General features: G+C 34.8%; 1 protein-coding gene across 1 annotated transcript; it reads right to left on the bottom strand.

The window, feature by feature from the left end:
* Positions 1-3154: 3154 nt before the first annotated feature.
* On the bottom strand, positions 3155-4941 carry LOC131073470 (transcription factor TT8). The gene is made up of 3 exons (XM_058009907.2): positions 4025-4941; positions 3463-3879; positions 3155-3373 (listed from the first exon to the last, which is right to left on the bottom strand). The coding sequence occupies exons 1-3, from the start codon at positions 4628-4630 to the stop codon at positions 3311-3313; spliced, it is 1086 nt and encodes a 361-aa protein (XP_057865890.2). The 5' UTR covers positions 4631-4941; the 3' UTR covers positions 3155-3310.
* Between the last annotated feature and the right edge of the window lie 14867 nt (positions 4942-19808).

The following is a 19808-nucleotide window of genomic DNA, read 5'->3' as shown; positions in this document are numbered from 1 at the left end:
TTTAAGTTTGAAAGAGTAGAATTATGATGGAAATTTGACAATTTAATGTAGGATGAGATTATGCACAACATTTAATGGGTTGATAAAGGGGTGAAGGGAGTCTATTAAAGAAGAAGAATTAAGACATGGGAAGAGGATAAATATTAAATGGAAATGACCATGGCAACATCATAAGAAAAAGAATATGGATACCTTGGGATGAGAAAAACATAAAAATACACATGTAGACTTGGAATAGAATGAAAACAAATAATACAATAGTGAATTTGTAGGGTGTACAATTTATTTTATTATTGCTAGAACCAAGTTTCCTTTGGTCAACCTAGAATTACACTTCACAAATGGTACATGAACCTATAAACATTCATTTTCAAAATATAATATAAATTTCTTATTTTACTTGGGATATGCAATATAGTGGTGAGAGTTTTAACTCTCTTATAACTATAAACTAGTTTTACCCCTCTTAGATTCATTATCTTATTTGTGATCTTATCCATAAGAAAAAAATCCCCTCCATCATATGCTTTGTATTAAAAGGCATTCCTTTTGAGGAGTCATATAGCAAGATGCACTTGAATCTATTAACCAAGAGCCATCATAAGACAAGTTAGCTGAAATAAACAAGACATGTCAACAACTTCATCATTTGAGGAATTCTATATAGAGTAACCACAATTCTTTTTTATATTTCTACATGCCTTCTTAATATAACTCCCCTTTAAAAGAAAATAACATCTTAATGTAGTGTTACTTAAAGTTTTGGATCCACTTTTAGATTTACATCCATCTTTAGACTTATCCACACCTCATTTTACTTACCACCACCTTTTTCCTTCTAGGTATTCCTCTCACATTCAATTTGCCTTTGTCAAATTATCATCTTTTGACTTCCCTCACACCTCTCTTGTAAGGTAGCAACAAAGGCATATATTTTTAGATATATAGTAGACCCCCGAAGATAAACATTTAAGTTCTCCCAATAATTAGGAAATGAATAAAGTGGCAAAATACATCTATCATCTTCCTCAATCTTGACATAAATGGACTATAATAGAGTTGATATCAAATTAAAAGGAATCAAGTGTTCTACAATAGAGTCTCTTTCCTTGATTTTTAATGAACATAATTTCTTAAATCAAAATGAATATTTTTGGAACTATGGCAAGACATGCTATTTTAGAACAAACTACAAGGAGGATAGAAAGAAGAAAAAAAAGGTCAAATTTAATGATGATTGTGATTCAAATTCTTCTTAAGAAGATGCAAGATATGGCTTTGCTATAGCCTTGGGTATGTGTGCATATGATGATGCACATATGATCAAATTTAGTGCATCTTTCCACTTGACACCACATAGTTGGATTTATTATTAGACTAACAAGGAGTTGATGGTAGGAAGACATACCTCCATGATAACTCTTACCTCATTATTGTTGGTTGTGGGGTTGTGGAGATCTAGTTAGCTAATAGGGGATCAAGGGTATAATTGGATTCTTATAAATCCCCCATTTAGCATATAATCTCTTGTCTATTAGTAGAATGAATATTCAAAATGTGCAACTTAACTCTAACAATGGAGGGTGTAAGATGATTTGAGGATCTCTAGTGCTCAAGAACAGGGTTCAAGTTGGAAATCTCCTTGAACTTTATACTTCCACTTAATATAGCACAATAGTTTTTATTTTATTTATTCAAGAGATGTACTATATCTACAATGTTATGGTAGCAATATATGGGCTATATTTCTAACAGAGTTATATGGAGTTTAGAAACTAAATTATAGTAGAGTGGCTTCTTTTTTATTAGATTAAATGGGGAAGGGCCCCAATCGATTATAGATATGAACCAAAAACCTTCAAAAAGTAGGCTTTGAGATTGATCCCTCAAAACACTGTGGACAGAATGAAGTAAAAAAATAGAATGATCAACAAACAAAAGGTTGTTTCAAAGACAAAACAATTGAGTTACCCCAAATGTAACCAAAGGAAGGTCTGGAACTGAAAAGAAACAACCTTGAGAATGCTAACACCAAACTACCTATATTGAAACATAATCTAACTGGATAGGACTGAGCAACATTATAAACCATCTTATGCATTTTTACATTCTTTTCCCTTCTATTAACAACCTTTCAACTAGAACTATCTTCCAAATACATAGAACCAAAAGAAGAAGAAGACACAACCACTTTAGGAGCACCACAAGTAGTAGACTCAATAGCCAATGAGAGAACAATAGGAATGACCACTAGAGGTTGGGGAGGATTAACGAGAGTAGTAGATGTAGCGTCTAGTCATTAGAGAATAGCAAGAGAAACAAAGTAATGAGCAATAAGAGCAAAAATAACAGCCATCGTAGTAGAGTGGCTTGTTGAGTATTATCTTGAGTTTTTTAATGTGATCATTGAATTTATGGAAAATAGAATGGTGTTTGTTTTTATTGTAATTTTCATAAACCTTGTAAGATTTGAACTTACTCATTTTGATGTACTTGCTTTTGTAGATATTTCTTCTTTGACACAATCCTTCAATTATGTATCTTTTAGTAATGATTTTCTATTACGGGGTTTTTTTTCTTAAGAGAAAATCCAAGAGCTTTGATCAGTTCAAAGAGTTTAAAATTCTTATGAAAACTAGATAATGAAATAGGCCAATTTTTTTCAATAAAGTAAAATAGATTTCTTGTTGATAGAATGATACTGAAATGTATGATACAAATTCATGCACCTATTAATAGAATATAATTGTAGAAAAAATCAAATAACATGGATGAAGAAAGCTAAGAATATACTTAGTATATGTAGATTATACTATAAATTCTTAATAAAAATAGTTAATGCTACAGGATGTCAAATTAAGAAGTCTCCTATATTGATGCTTTTGGAATATTCCTATGAAAGTTTAGATGGAGGAAGGCCCTCACTTCAATATCTTTTATTTTAAGCGATTATAAAATTTAATTTTTCCTGTGCTCGGATACCACTATCAGGCCAAGATTGATAAGCAGGGGAGAATGGCGCAATCTTTTGTTTTGAAAATGAAGATTAGGCAGTAATGAAAAAGTTGAAATGTCAAAACAATTAAAAAGAAAAACTTACCGAAACATAAAAACAAAACAGGAAGTGTTATCACATCGAACACTCACTGTTAACCATACAAGATTGTCGTTGTTCTAAAATTGCGCAATAAAAGAGTACTCATAGTAATAACAGAGACCCTTTATTAAAATCTCTCTTTTGTACAAAATTGCTTCAGGACATGCGAAATTTTCAGTGCCCCATTTCGCAAAAAATCAGACTTTTGCTACCTTAATTCCCTGTAAGAGCACGCTTCACCGCCGTCTTAATCTGTCTCATCTCCCAGCGTTCTCCCTTCATCATGCATCACAAAAAAAGTTTGTCAATTTCAGGATCAAATCTAATCTATACGGAAAAAAGTAAGTTTTTGTACAAGGCAGTACCTTTGTTTCCCTGCGGATTGTTCCCTCAATTAGTTGGTTTGCTGAGCCTAACTCCCTCCATTGTATTCTCACTACCTTCAATTCCATTTCTCTCAAGCACTTATCCACTGTAGCAATGGCGTCCATGTGAGTACAATTCGATGCTATTCTTTTTAGGGTTACTTCGATGATCACTTCATCTGGTATGCTGGTTTTCTCAACAAGTACATCAGCTTCTTCACAAATACACTGCATCAACGCATCTCTTGTAGAATCTGCTGCGCAGCCATAAGATAAGCTACTACAAGCTTCACTCATAGAGTTCTCTCTAAGTGCACTGGTTAGGCTTTGATTCTGTTGCTCAAGCTCCTCTATGCGAAGCTTTTGCTGATTCAGCTGTGATATCGCATTTGTTAGTGTGGAAATTTTATCAACTTTCTGCAAGCACACATTTGGAACACCATATTATCATCAAAATCCAAATGAAGGCAGCTATAACCCCACATAATGAAAGCTACTGAGAAGCAGTAATACCAAAAAGAAAATTCTGAAAAGAAATATAAAAATGAAGCATTAATCTCACCTTGGGACTGTGAGGAACAAGGGAGCGCAGAGCCAAAAATTGCTGACTGAGTTTAGTTCTCCTGTTGCGCTCAGCAAGCTTATGTGTAAACGCATATGATTCCTCTACCAACTCATCATTTGCTTTCCAACTTGACTTGTCTCTGCTATTTTTATAGGTCCTCCGAAGAAAATCGAAGCATCTCTTTAGTGATTTCTGTTTCACTGCAGGTGCCAAACACAATTGAACTTCCTTTGTGGGCTCTTTCCTGTAATCCCTGAATGCACTACTCAATTTTGATCTACAATTAGGATCAATATTATTACCGAGCAATTCATATTGCGGAGGGGAGCCTGAAATTTGTTGAATGCCCATGACTTGATGGTACGCCTCTTCAATATGATACTGTTCAGTCAGCTGCTGCCCATCAGTAAAGTCATTACCAGTCCAAAGACGATCTGTAATAACTAAATCTCCCCTATGAAAATCAGGAAAACTACCCAACATGGCCGAAGAATCTAGACCTCCGATGATGTGTGTTCCTATCATGAAAACATCATCCTCCATTAAACTGCCGGAGCTCTCACACATCTCTGCAGAATTATTTTCCATATTCATCACTAACATGGAAAATTGAAGGAGACTGCATATTCCTTTCCCCGATTACGGAGTAACTTATAGAGCTTCACCATAGATTTAGGGGTTGGCGAGAAGCTTCTGGGCATCTGTCATCTAGAAAATTTCAAAAGAGACGAAACAGCGTTCATGCGCTCAGCAAAAGGTTTACCTTTTTTGGGTGCGGCCGATTTTGTCACGCGAGCAACTTCCACGAAATTTTAACTGGGCCACAATAATAATTTATTGAATGATGAATTTGGATTTTTGTGGAGGCAGCGTGCAAAAGATTTGACTGAGAAAGTGCAGGCTGATGATGATGATGGCGATACAAATTTACACGTTTCTCTTTTTGAAAAGCAAAATTAAAACGTGCGGGGATTTAGTCTAATGATTTTTTTATGGCAGAAATGGTCGTATTCGTCGAAAGATTATTCACGACTACATTTTCCCCATTGATTTAAGCTAAGGTTTGACTGCAGCCATAAACGAAGCTGCCCAATGGCGGTGCAAATTTATCCTCTTTTTGTGTAGACGAGCAAAATTAAAACGTGCCGATTGGGAGTGGGAGTTAGTCAATGCTTTTTCTTGTAGAAATGGACAATCATTCTCTCCAAGCGACTCTATCTTTGGCTTTGATGTGCCTTTTTTTGGTACGTTGCGTGTCATAGAATAACGACTAGAGTTTTGACAGTCGCCGGAATAGACCGCTCGATTACATGAACGCTGTTTCAATGGCTAAAAAGTCTTAGCTTTAACATTTTGGTTTTGGCATAAATGGGTTTATTCTAGTCAAGTGTCACGATAAAGGAAGGAATGAAATAATAGATTTTAATATTTTAGAGAAACTCTAGAATTTCAATTCTATTTTGATTAAGAAGACTTTAGCTAATTAGGATTTGGTACACCATAAATTTTATTTTGGCTTTTTTATTATTGAAGCTCAAAGTTCATGGAATGTGAAAATGTTACATAGGGAAGCGACTTTTCTTTCTCTAAGTTATCTTGATAAATTAAATTGAAGTCATAGGATTAGTTTAATTGTTGCTATTATTTTTTTTTCATGATTGTTCAATTTGAAGATTTTACAACGAGTATGACGTTAGAAGTTCTTCAAGACATTGATGCTAAAGATAATATTAAGAAGAAAAATCTTTGTTCATTGGAACTCTAAAAAAATCTTAAAAATTTAAATTCTCACACCTCTATTTCTCAAAAAAGATAGTTATTTCATAAAATGTTATGGGTTTAGGTACCACACCTCATCAAAAGCCTATTCAAGACCTTATTTAGTTTCATGATACTAATATTATTTTCCCTTAGGAATTGAAGCTTTGTATTGAGAAAATGTTAGATACTTCTTTAGTGCTTTGAAAAGGTAGTTGATGTTATTGTGGACCCCTAATTTGAGTTACAAATAATAAATTCAATAGAATAATAAAATCCAAAACTCAAATGAAAATGTATACACAAGATAAACCAAATTGAGGAAAACCAACAAAGGACTAAACCTCCATAGTTATTTTGGATGTGCTCCAAGATGATATTTGAATGCTCAAAGTTTATAAGTTACTCAATTTGATAGCATAACCATAGCATTAATAGACTTCTCTCTATTTAAAATGACCTCCAAAAGGTTCTATTTATATGTTTTTGGTTTTTATCATGAGTGGTTTAGGTTTGATGATGTACTATGAGGATGGATGATCGAGATACATTAAATTTTAAATCAAATCAGCTTCTAGAGAAAGCTCAAAAAATGGATGGTTGAGATTAATTGCAAATGGATAGATGGGATTGATTGGGATAGTTGTATTAAATGAGAGATATTAGGATTGATTGTAGGCATATCTTTATGTGAATGTTTGAGACTTAAAGATGTAGTGTCCAAATAAAGATGGATATTTATTAATTGTTTACTTTGTTAAAAATTGTGACATGATGATGCTAGGTGTAATGTTAGAATGCATGGTCAGTTTTAGTTGTCTATATTTTCCCTCTTTAAGATGGTGTTATGACTAAAAGAAGTGGTGTTGTCTCAAAGATGAATAAAAGGTAAATAGTGTATGGCGTAGAAGCACTAATGCATTTAAGAGAAATCTTGCATCACCCAAAAATTATTCTATTTTATTTTTTGTTTGGTTTGAAAAACAACCATGAAGCTTATTTCCTCTAAAAAGTCTTAAAAGGATCAAAATAATAGGGTTTTTTTTTATGCTTAGAAAGTTTGCATTTGAGAATGTAAGGAACTAATATTTTACACAAGCCTCAAATAAATTACACATTTTGGGTATGTTTCAAGCCAATATTAGGCCTAGATGGAAAGATATTAAAAAGATTCAAGTTTCTAAAACCCTTATAAGATTCCTTAAGATTAAGTTTTGATGCTTCAAATGATGTTTTGATATCCCAAAAACAAGTCCCTATCAAGTGCTTAGATAAAAAATTATGACTCTTAATAGTTGTTTTATTTTTAGGAGGGAAGTTTAAAATTTCAAAATATACACATAGATCCTAAAAAAATATTTAGAGAATATTTTTGGTATTTCAAGGAAGTGGAAAAAAGGGGGAAAGGTAGAAGGTTGTGAGAAAGGAGGGAAAGAAGAAATTAGTTAAGCTTTTGGAAGCTAAAAGAGGCAAAAGACTCTAGAAGCAAGGGGAATGAAGCTACAATGTGTTGAAAAAGGATTTCATCCTCTATTTCATGTCATATTATTATTTTGTATACAATTAGTGATATTTGATAGAATAATTCATATTCCACTGTCAAATGTATGTTGTTGTATGTTGTTTGAGCCAATCCCTATAAAAATGGAAGCTTTAGTAGTAGATCATTATTGTTTCTTGACAAAATAGTGATGATGTCACAAGTGCCAAATATTAAGGATTAGTTGATTAGATTGACAATATTATAAATGTGAGAATGGTATATCCTAAGAATAATGTGAGGATTGATTTGAAAGATGCTTTGATCTTTGGGATAGGATTAGATTTTATATTAAAATTATGGGATGCTGGGATACCCCCTCAAGAGGTGGATGAGTTTGAAGGACATGAGTGTGCTCTTAAAAGGAAAAATATGATATTAGTAAAGGAGCTAATATATGTGAATTTGAGATGTAGAAGAGACTAAAAAATGATGAAAGAAGGGAGTTAAAGGATAAATGAAATTGATGATAGATAGATAGTTGTGCAAAGAGAAACCTATAATTTTTGTAGCACTAGTATTATGCATCATGATATAAGGGACTATGATGATGGAGTGCCACATGTATGAAGTACTAACATGAAAAAACACATGCAAAAAATAACATAATTCTCCACTCTCACATTGTCATGACTAAAATATGTAGGAAAAGTGATCCTAGACTAACACATATAATCTAGGATCATTTAATTTTTTAAATATAACATTAGAGAGTGATGAATGGGCTTTCCTACTATCACGAGGAAGAGTCAAATTGTCTTTGATTGACTCTCTTGTTGGGATTTGCGTTGTTATTGGAATTTATTATGTATCTATGTGAATGAACTAGTTTAAAGAAGGCAACATTGAACAAGATTGACAAAATATAGAAAGTGCAAAACAAAAATGCATGAAAGAAGTATAGATCTAGAAATTAAATACATAAAAGAACCTTGATTTGTAAACTAAAGCTGAAAGTGCTATACTAGTGTGACATTGTAAATTGTACTCCTTTAATTATAAGTCCAATTTCACACTCTCGTAGCACTCATTTTATTATTTTTCATTCATCTATGAGTTATGGGATCTTTTATTGCATTAAATTAATATCTAATTTAATATTATGAGTCATATTTTACTTTAATACATCAACACTTTCCTATTTGAGTCCTTATTTTAAGTGTGCTCTTTACCTTGTTTCATTATATGCTTATATGGGTCCTATGCCATTGTAAAGTTCAATGATCCTTTTACCCAACTTAAATATTGTCATTTTTCATATAAATTAAATTTTTGGTATCAAGGCCCTATTATTTTGAGTAGCTAAAAAATAGAGCCTATTTTTCCAAGTCAATGTCGCTAGGCAACATTAACTGATGCTTTTTGGCAAGAATTTCAAGAGGATATTATGTTGGTCTTTTGATTTCTAGAACTATCCCCAATTTAAAAAAAAATGATTATTTTAAGTTAGCCAAAAGGTGATCTTACTTTGAGATCTCTATTATAAAACATCAACCCTAATTTATTTCATCATCTCATTATTATGCAATCATTCCAATTCAAGGGAAGATTTGAGTCTAAGGAGCATCAATCTACAACAAGGTATCTTGTATTATGATTTCATAATGGATTTTATGATGAATTATCATGTTATTGCATTAACACATGGAGGACTTATCCTAAGAGCATTGCATCATCTATCAAAGGAAAAATCATTTTAATTGAGCATTTGTATAAAAGCATTTCAATTTAGATTTCCATTTCCTATTCATCATTGTTGTAGGGTTGAGTCCCAACTTGGGGTTTGACTAAGGAAAACCCCTATATAGCCCCAAACATCCTTTGTATCCTCTTGTGTGCACTTCAAAGTTTAGTTACAAGTTTTTGATAGAGACTGAAGATAGGAAATTTCTCAAGAACCATAGAAAAACACTACAAATTTGGTCAAAAATCATTTGGACAAGGGCACCTAGCATCTCTAATATTCAGGATAAGGGTGCCTAACATCCTTGACCTCCCAATTTTGTCTTAAGTCTGGTAGGAAGCAAGCTCAGAGTTTTAGAGTCCCAAATCTAGTCTTAGTTCTTAGTGATTCATCAATTAGACAAAGATGCCTAGCAATAGTTACCTCTCAGTTTCAGCTCAAATTTTAGACTTAGGTTCTTCGACTGTACATTCACTTTCCATTTTTGTACATGTTATTTCATTACTAGATCTACATTTGCTAGTTTATTCTATTTAGTGTCAATTTTGAATGTTTTAACCTATTTATTACATTTAATGTATCCATTCAATTCAGTCGAACTAGCAAAGGAGATAAATCACAACCACAAGTGCCCAAATCTCACCTAATAGGTCCAAAGTTGGGCCTATTGGTTATTCTACAATGTAATTGATGGGAATGTATTTGATTCCTAGTTTTCATGTCAGACTAGGAATCCCCATTTCCATCCATTACACTTTGGTGAACCCAACATGTCTTACACTTGCATATCTCTAATTTTTATTTTTAGATCTAATTTTTGCATGACATTTTTATATTGAGATACATTCTTTCATTAATTATATACTTGCATAGATTAGTTCATGTACTTTCATTACTTTATGTACTTGCATTACTTAGTTGCTTCAATAATTCCATATGTTAGAAAGAAAGTTTATTTTTATGGCATTGTTTGTTTCATTACATTAGACATCATAAACACACAAAAATGAATTTTTAAAAATCCTTTCATATTGTAAAGGTTTTTTTGGGGGCATTACCCTGAACCACATTCCATGTCATCAATTCTAAGATGAAACATTGGGCATCGATCGGCTTGTCTTTGCATATTGATAGTTTTTTAGATCAAATTATGATTATCAACCTCCTATTTGTAAGGAAATTTGAGGCAAGATGATGATTACACTATTAAATTCATTAATTCTCTCCCTTCTAAGGATGAAGCATTCATGAATAATTCTTGTAACTCCCAAAATTGGTCCTACCCATGATGACATTTTAGTGCAAGAATAGACTATTAACACTTATTTATATAATCTCTCTTCTAGGGATGAGGCTTTGATGAATGATGTTGATCCTTCTCCCATAGAATACCTCCCTCATAAGGATACTTTGGTTCAAGAGGATACTCTTATGCTACAAGTGTTTAATATAATTGACAATCCCCTTTACAAAGATTTCATTTCTATTTAATCCAAATTTAATCCTATTCATGAAGAGGTTAATATGGTTGACAATCATTTCTATAAAAATTTCAATGATTCCAATGCTTTCCCTCCTAAGGATGAAACTTTAGTGGATAAAGAAACCAACCAAAATTAAATCAATGCCATTCATGTTTTTGGTTCTAAGAAGTCTAAAATTATTGTCCACCTTCATCAAGATGTCCCTCAACCTCAAAACAAACCAATGATTTTTGTTAAAGGGAGGTTGAATCATCAACCTAATTATGTAGCAACTCACACATATAACAATAGTCCCCCCTCCCTCATCTTTCAAAACATTTTGGTAAGGAGTATGATCTTGTTGAGCAGCTTCATGGTACTCTAGCTAAGATCTTCCTCTGGGACTTGAACAAAGCTTCACCTACATAGAAAATGATTCAGCAAGAAGCCTTGCAAAAGGTAATTATCTCACCTCCTACTAGATCAAATAAGGTAGGAATTGTTCTTAATTGTGATTGTATTCTTGAAGCAAAGGAGAAAAATGAGTTCGACCAACATGAGTTACCTTGTTTGGAAATTAAAAATTAATGTTATCCTCTCATGATTATTTTCATCATTAATCATATTTCCATAAGACACTCTTGTTGATATTTCTTTCTAATGTCTTAATGTTTGTAGCATTGACTTATTTTATAAAATTGGTGTGGATACAAGTCTCTCATTCAAGATGTCTCTCTTTCTATTTGTGGCTTCAATAATGTTGTTAAGTCTTCATTAGGTACAATTACATTGCCTATTAAAGTAGGACCTATGATGTACCCATTATTATCCATGTCATGCCTAATAATCTCACATATGATATTCTTCTAGGTAGACCTTGGATTCATTGTATGCAAGTGGTCCCTTCTACTCTTTATTGCAATCTCAATTTTATCTATGACAATGGGATATGTATTTTTGAAGGTGACAAGAACTTACAAATGGAGATGCAATCTCAATCTTCTTCATTTTATTAATTCTTTCTCCAATACAAATAAATACACCATCTCCTATTAAAGATACTCCTAAATAATTACTCTTGAAGGATGAATGGGGATTGTTAGACTTCACACCCTCCTTTTGTGGAGATTATAAACTCCCTAAATTTAAGACTCAAGCCTTGGAGGAGCCTAGTTTGTCATTTGTTCAAGCTTCTTATAAATCCATTCCAAATTCTTCTTCAAACACATGTCTTGATGTTGGCTATCCCACTTGTCAAACTTTAATCCAATTAAGACTAAGAGTCAACCCTCTCCTCCTAACATATAAACACCCATTGAAACTCCTACACTTGATTTGGAAAAACATTATGAAGTTAGTTTCAAAATACTTTCTAAATATGGATACAATGAAAATGATTTAGGATCTATGCCAAAAAGTTTCAAGGGTCATGAAAAATCTACATCACACTATTCTAAGCAAGGTTTAGATTTCCAACCTCATCTTTTGTCAACATCTTATTTCCCATTGTCTAGTACATCTATGTCTTCTTCTTCCAATTTTTTAATACAATGAGAGAGTATTTTGTCTGACCTTCTTCAAGACAAGTTGATTACACTTATTTGGCCTGAACAAATAAGAAAATGTAGACAAGATCTTGAGTTTTCTTCTCTTTATGTGTATCATCAAGTCCATGGCCATTCCACTAATGAACGTCAAGCTTTGCATACTATAATTCAATAATTCATTGATTTTGGTATTATTCAAGTAATAGGTGACTATGAGGCATATTTATCATCATCATCCCAAATAACATCTAAGTTTCTATTATGTTGCTCCTCACTACGGGACATTAGAAGATTATCATTTTTATAATTTTAGGGGCTCATTTTTATACATGGTGGTACAATTTCAAGTGCAATCATACTTCGTGAGAAATATAATATCCTATTTATTCTCATCTATATGCTTGGGGGGGGGGGGGGAGAATTATTTTTCAATCATTCCTTCTTTCAAAGGACTCAATTTTTCTTTGTTGAGCTGCATCTTTAATAACTTGATATCTTTTCTTACATTGAATTGTGTTTTATGTGAGTACATATGTGTTCCTTGATTAGGAACTCTTCCTTGTTTGAAATGATATATCTTTTATGAATTATCTTTCCTTAGCTATATAAAGTGTGCAATCCTTCACTAATAATCCACTTTTTCTAGCAATATAAGGAGGGTGTGTATTCTTCCTCTCCATCTCCTTTTCTTAATTTCAAAGATGTCATATTTATTAAAGATCTCCTCTCTTCATGGAGGTATATATATTTAGGAAAGGAAGTCTTCCTCCTTTAATCATGTATTCATTAAAAGGATCCCTTTATGCTTGTTTCTAGATATCTCCTTTACAAATATCTCTTCCATTCTTAAAGAAACATATCCTATACAAGGATCTTTCTTGGACTAGCTTGGAATGAATGATGTTTTTCTAAAAAGAGTATCTACTTGGTTTTGAAAGTGTTTATCCTTTATTTCTATCTACCTAAAGATATCAACATAGGACTATGTTGACATCTTAAGGGTGGGCATATATGCGGCCTCCTAGTTGCACTTTCAGTTATCACTGATCATATTTTGGATTACCTAATTGAAATTAGAAAAATTTATCACATATAATTTATCTTAAATATTTTTTTACATTCATGAAAGTAGACTTATCATCTTATATGATATGTTTCATTCCTAAAACTAAACTGATGCAAAGCCATGGTATAGGTATAGGATAGGTTCCCCCAATCCAAGGACAAACCAAGGACTCTAGAAATCATAAAAGACTCTTAGGGGTATAGAGAGATCAATTTGATAATTCCCACATCCTTACCTTCCTAAATTATTCCTCACAAGGTTACTTACCTTGAGTGTTTCACAAGATCTTCTAGTGATCCTTAAGGACCCTATAGCCCAACAATGGTTTGGTCCTCTCTCCAATTTGTCAATGCTTATATATGGTTTGATTTGAAGTCCCAAAGGTCAGGAAGACTCCTTCCAATCACCAATTGTGGTTCCCTCTAATGGTTTGTGCCAACCAACTGCTGCAATAAGGCCTACAAATCCTAGTAGTCCCACCAGACTGGTTTTCCACATTTAACTCCTCATTTCTCCAAAGGATCAAGAAAAATAATTCCAGATTTGGATACCCTTTAGAGAGTTACAAAACATATCCCAAGTTTTCTGACAGTTTGGGAACACAAGAGTCCAAACCCTATCTTGGTTAGGAGGCCTAATAGCCCCAATTAGGCCTATTTTAGAAAGGAGAGGGTAGGCATAGACCCTATCTTGTCAAAACAACATAATTAACACTCTTTGGGAATGGTAAATCCACCAATTCCTAAGTATTAGGCAATGATCAGGCCCCTAACATATGATGTGAAACCGATTTGCTTGCACTTGCACGGTGGCCACACGGAGTTGCCCACCTTAATGCATCAAACCCTTGCCTCCAACTGGTCCTAACCTGCAAAAGGCTTTCAAAATCTTAAAATAAATTGGCGTTACTTTAATCTACTCTAGAGCCATGGGTCATCTATGAAGGATCAACAAGATGAGGCCATTTCTTTGTGAAACCCTAGTTAAAACTGTCAAATCTAGACCACTTCCAGAAAATGACCGGTTTCTCTTGTCCTGGCGAATTAAGACCTCAGACTTGATACATATGAAAGGTGATTGGCCACTCTAACACATCTCACTAGTTTCCTAATTCCAAAATGATCGTACAGTACGGTACCTCGATTAGAACAACAAAATTGCAGGAAATTCTCAGAATTTTATTGCTTCAATGATGCCAATTGTTTACTAAACTCTTCTCCCTCCCCAATGATGATTGTGAATGAAATTGTATACCTTACTCAATGGTTATCAACCACTTTTTGAACTGAGGTGACCGTTCGAAGGAAGTCTCTCTTTGTAACCAAAAGTTATCATCAAAAGTTGTCATCAAAAGTTGTCATGTTTGAGAAACTTTGACACATGTTAAGTCTACATACCTAGATTTGTTCCAACATGTCTAAAAACTTCCTAATTCATCTCCAACACATAAACACCTAGAAAATACTGAATTAGATACCCCTAGGCCCATATGCCCATGGTGGCTTATCAACTTGCCAAATCCATGTCATTGGGTAACAAAGTGGGGTTTATTACAAAAATCAAACAAAACTATCCTATTACATAGGTTGAAAGGTCACATTCCCATGTGTTCCCTTTAGGCCTTCATTTCCTTGATTATCTTAGTCATGAGGTGCCCTTTTAGCATACTCCTGGGGTGAATGAATCTCAAGTCCACTTGAGATGAGGTCATGTAATGTAGTGTCATGCTTCTTGATCTGATCTTCATCCAACCAAATGGCTTTAGAATCTGGTTTTCCTTTCCACTTGACCAATTATTGCTTGTACTCATTTCTCCTTGTCTTCTTGACAAGATTGGTGTCCAACACTTTCTCAATTCTAGGTGGCTCATGTTTGGGAAGATCTAGATCTATTGCATCTTCTATGACCTGTTATGAGTCACCTGCATTAGAATCACCTTTAAAAGGAGTTAGATCACAAACATTAAAAATAGGAGACATGCCAAGGTCAAGTGGTAATTGAATTTCATAGGCATTGTTGCCAAACTTCTTCAAGATTTGACATGGCCCTACTTTCCTCAGCATGAGCTTAGTGTGTTTGCCCTTGGGCAATCTTTCCTTCTTCAAATTCACCCCAACCAAATCTCCAAAGTGAAATTGTACTTCTCTCCTTTTCTGATCTGCATGTTCTTTGTACTTGTCTGATGACTTTTGAAGTTGCATCTTGACCTGTTCATGAACTTCATTTATGGCTTCAGCAAACCTCTCCCCATCTGTACTTATGGGGTCTGTATGGGGTAGTTTTCTCAAATCCAATACCCCTCTTGGATGTAACCCATACACAATCTGAAATGGTGACTTCCCTATGTTTCTATTTACAATATCATTGTAGGCAATCTCAGCCTGAGACAAAATTGAATCCCACTTTTCACCATGCTGTCTTGCAAGGCATCTTAACAAGTTTACCACTTCTATCTATCCATTTGTTTGTGGACGATAGGTTGATGAGAAGGACAGGTTGGTGCCAAGTTTCCTCCATAGATTTCTCCAAAAATGGCCAACAAATTTGACATCCCTGTCAGACACTATGTTCAATGGGAGTCCATGAATCCTTGCTACTTCTCTAAAAAACAAATCTTCTATATAAGATGCATCAATAGTGGACTTACATGACAAGAAATGTGCCATTTTACTAAACCTATCCACTACCACAAATACACTATCAAACCCCTTTTGTGTTCTAGGTAAACCCATTACAAAGTCCATTGACACACTTTCCCAAGGTCTTGTGGGAATGGGTAAGGGTTAGTAGAGACCAACATTGGTTCTTCTTCCTTTTTCCTTTTGGCAAATGGTGCATGCATCTACAAACTTCCTTACATCAACCTGCAATTTGGGCCAAAAGTAGTGCCTCCTTACCAATTCAAGTGTCTTGTCCAAACCAAAATGACCTGCCTTAGCCCCACAATGCTTTTCCTTGATGATATTAGTCCTCATTGAGCACCTTGGTATACACAATTTCCCACCTTTGAAGATAAGTCCATCTTGGATCGGAAAATCATAAAATTCCACATGATACCTTTCATCAAATTTAGTACATACCTTATAGATCTCCTTGAAGTCCTCATTTGCAACATACATATCTTTCAATGCATTAATCCCAATGCTTTCTAATTGGATTTTAGATATAGCTAGCACTCTCCTACTTAGTGCATCAACCACTTTGTTGGCTACTCCTTTCTTGTGTTTGATGGATAAGGTGTAGGCTTGGAGGGGTTCTACCCATTTCATATGCCTATGGCTTGAATTTTCTTGACTATTAATGAAACTCAAGGCTTGGTTGTCAGTATAGACCACAAATTCTTTTGGTAGTAGATAGTGCCTCCATTTTTTCAAAGATTGAACTAATGCATACATTTCTAGGTCATAAGAAGAGTATCTTCTCTTTGCCTCATTGTGCTTTTCACTAAAGAATTCTATAGGTCTTCCTTTTTAGCTTATGACTGCTCCTATGACCACATGACTAGCATCACATTCAATCTAAAACACTTTATTAAAGTTAGGTAAGGCAAGTATCAGTTGTTGAGCTACCTTTTTCTTGAGAGTTTCAAATGCCTCATCTGCCTCCTTTGTCCAAGAGAACCTGCAATTTTGACCACCTTTTATGGTTTCCAACATTGGAGCACATATCTGACTAAAACCTCTTATGAACTTTCTATAAAATGTGGCTAATCCATGGAAACTTCTAACCTCACCAATAGTTATAGGAGTACACCAAGAGAGAATTGCATTTACCTTATCTTGATCCATCTTCAGGTGACCTTTAGAGATCAAAAATCCAAGGTATATGAGTTCTTCTTGCATGAACAAACACTTCTCCATATTGATCATCAATTCCTCTTCACTCAACTTTTTCAAAACCATGTCTAGATGCCTCAAGTGCTCTTCCTTTGTTCTACTAAACATTAGTATGTCATCCAAATACACTATTACAAACTTCCTTGTGAACTCCTTCAAAACTTTATTCATGAGTCTCATGAATGTGCTTGGGGAATTAGATAATCCAAATGGCATAACCTTCCACTCATACAACCCTTCATTTGTTTTGAAGGTTATTTTCCACTCATCATTAGGCCTAATTCTAATTTGGTGGTATCCACTCTTTAAATCAATTTTAATGAAATATTTTGCACCCCCCCAAACAATCAAGAAAAACCTCTATTCTAGGAATTGGAAATCTATACCTTATGGTGATCTTGTTGAGAGCTCTTGAGTCAATACAAAGCCTCCATGTTCCATCCTTTTTGGGTGCCAAAACTGCAGGGACTACACATGGGCTAAGGCTCTTTCCAATCAGGTCAGAATCTAGCAACTCTTGAATTTGCCTTGCCATCTCCTCATTTTGCTATGGTGTGAGTTTGTATGCAGCCTATTAGGCAATTTAGCCCCTGAGATCAATTCAATACAACGAGTGATCTCTCTCATTGGCACTAAACTTCTTGGCACTCCATCTCCAACTATTCCTTGGTATCTACCAATGATCTCCTTCACTTCCAGACTGAGATCCTTTTCCTTTCCTTCTGTCCTGTCATTTGCACCAGGTTTCTCCTTTGAGATTGGTATTGGAAGAAAATAAAAACATATTCTATCCTCCATCTTCATCTCCTTGAGGAATGGTTTGACTTCCACCATCATCACTTTGGACTCACTCTCTTTCTGTTCTTCATTGTTTTCAATAAGGGGCAGCAGCTCTATGACCTTGCCATTCTTTGTGATTGAGTAGGTATTCCTAAATCCATCATGGCGTGCTTTGAGGTCATACTACCATGGTCTTCCAAACAAGAGGTGACAAGAATCCATGTTAACAATATCGAACATGATTTTATCTTTATATGCGCCTATCTGGAATTCCACCCATGACTGCTCCTCTACAAGTGTTTGTTGTCCCTTTGTGAGCCAAGACACCTTATAGGGGTATGGATGGAGTATCCTCCTCAATTTCAACTACTCTACCATTTCTACTGACACAAAATTCTTAGTAGACCCTGAGTCAATCAAAACTTTGCATACCTTTCCCCTCGATTGGCAAGTGGTATGGAAGATAGACTTCCTCTGAGGTGGCTCCATAGGTGTTGGTACCTTCAAGAGGGTTCTCCTCAACATAAATTCCCTTCCTGTCTCTAGATAACCATATGAACCAAGTTTACTCCCACCTTGGTAATCTGGTTCTTGGGTTAGGTTGGTTCTCCTTTCTCCTTGGGAGCTAGACCCCATCTTCTCTGGGCATCTATTGGCAAGGTGTCCCTCTTGGTTGCAGTTAAAACATTTTATTGGTCCTGATCCTCTTCCTGATGATCTACCTCTGAAATTAGGCCTCCTCCCTCTGAAGTTGCCTTTATTGTTGTTTTCATTCCTTGAGGAGTCTTGATTGCTCTCTCCTTGGAATTAAAAAATTGACCCTCTTCCTCTAGATTGCTTACCCCTTCCTCTACTTCTTTTCTCTTGCCTTCTTTTAAGCTTCTCCTCTACCACTAATACATTTAGCCTAAAATTCCAACGGAGGTTTTCGACGAAGAAGGTATATTGTGATCAAACTTGATTTTTTTTTTTAAAAATGCCCGATTTCGTCGGAATTCCGATGATAATGCAATGACATTAGGGTTTTTTAGAAAAAGTGCCTGTGTTCGTTGAAATTCCAATGACCACGTGCATTACTTAAAAAAAAAAGAAAAGACCAAAATCCCACCTCTTTACAAAATCCCGCCTCTCATTCATCCCGCCTCTGTAGCGATCATGGGTGTGACAAACACGGCCGCAACGGGGAACGGGGGAACGAAGTGCCACGGGCACAAAGTGCCAAGGGCTAGCACATAACCAACGAGGACGACTGCAAGGGAGCCCAAAATGGGTTGTGTAAACGGTGACGCCCAGGCCTCTATCAATAGCAATAAGAGCTACGGACGGAGGAAGAAGTCATCTTTGAGAAATAATTATGGATGCGAGCGCTCTTGAGGAATGGTATTTTTGCGGTGAAATTTTCTTGAACTTGTGCTACAGTCGTATCAACAAAATTCCTTGCTAGTTAGGGTATTAGAATAGAATCAAGAAAATTTTCGGCTCATTTTCGTTACATTATGGTCGGAAAATAAATCTATATCCTAATACAAGATTGTAATCTCCTCCCCCATCACCCCCATTTCTCCCCATGTAATACTTATCCAGAGAATCCAGACATAGAGGTAGACACAACGATTGGCTAGGAGCAGGAGATAATATGTAAGTTGGAAAATATCAAGGCTGCAACTAACAATTTCCATGAAAATAACAAGCTTGGAAAGGGAGGATTTGGTGCTGTATACAAGGTAACATAATCCTTAGTGGCCCTCTTTTCTATAGTTTCAGAAATGGTTATAAATTTATAGTCAGATATAAACATAGGATTAATGAGTTTTCCTTAGTGGTCCTCTTTTCTAATCTCGATTAATTTATCAGAACAAGTTTCAAGTAGTATTTTACTCAATTTATAGCTCTGGAATCAGTTATAAATTCATAGTGAGATATAATCATAAGATTATTGTGTTGTCTTTCTGTCAGGGGACAATGCCAAATGGAATACAAATAGCAGTAAAGAGACTTTCCGTTCAATCAACGCAAGGAAAGGAGCAATTTCTAAATGAGGTTAAGCTGGTGGCGAAAATACAAGATAAAACAATTTTTTTTATATTATATATCTCATCAAGATGAG

This window comes from Cryptomeria japonica, chromosome 1 (assembly GCF_030272615.1).
Source record: "Cryptomeria japonica chromosome 1, Sugi_1.0, whole genome shotgun sequence".
NCBI classification, from domain to species: Eukaryota; Viridiplantae; Streptophyta; class Pinopsida; order Cupressales; family Cupressaceae; genus Cryptomeria; species Cryptomeria japonica.
This window is presented reverse-complemented; position numbering and strand designations above follow the sequence as displayed.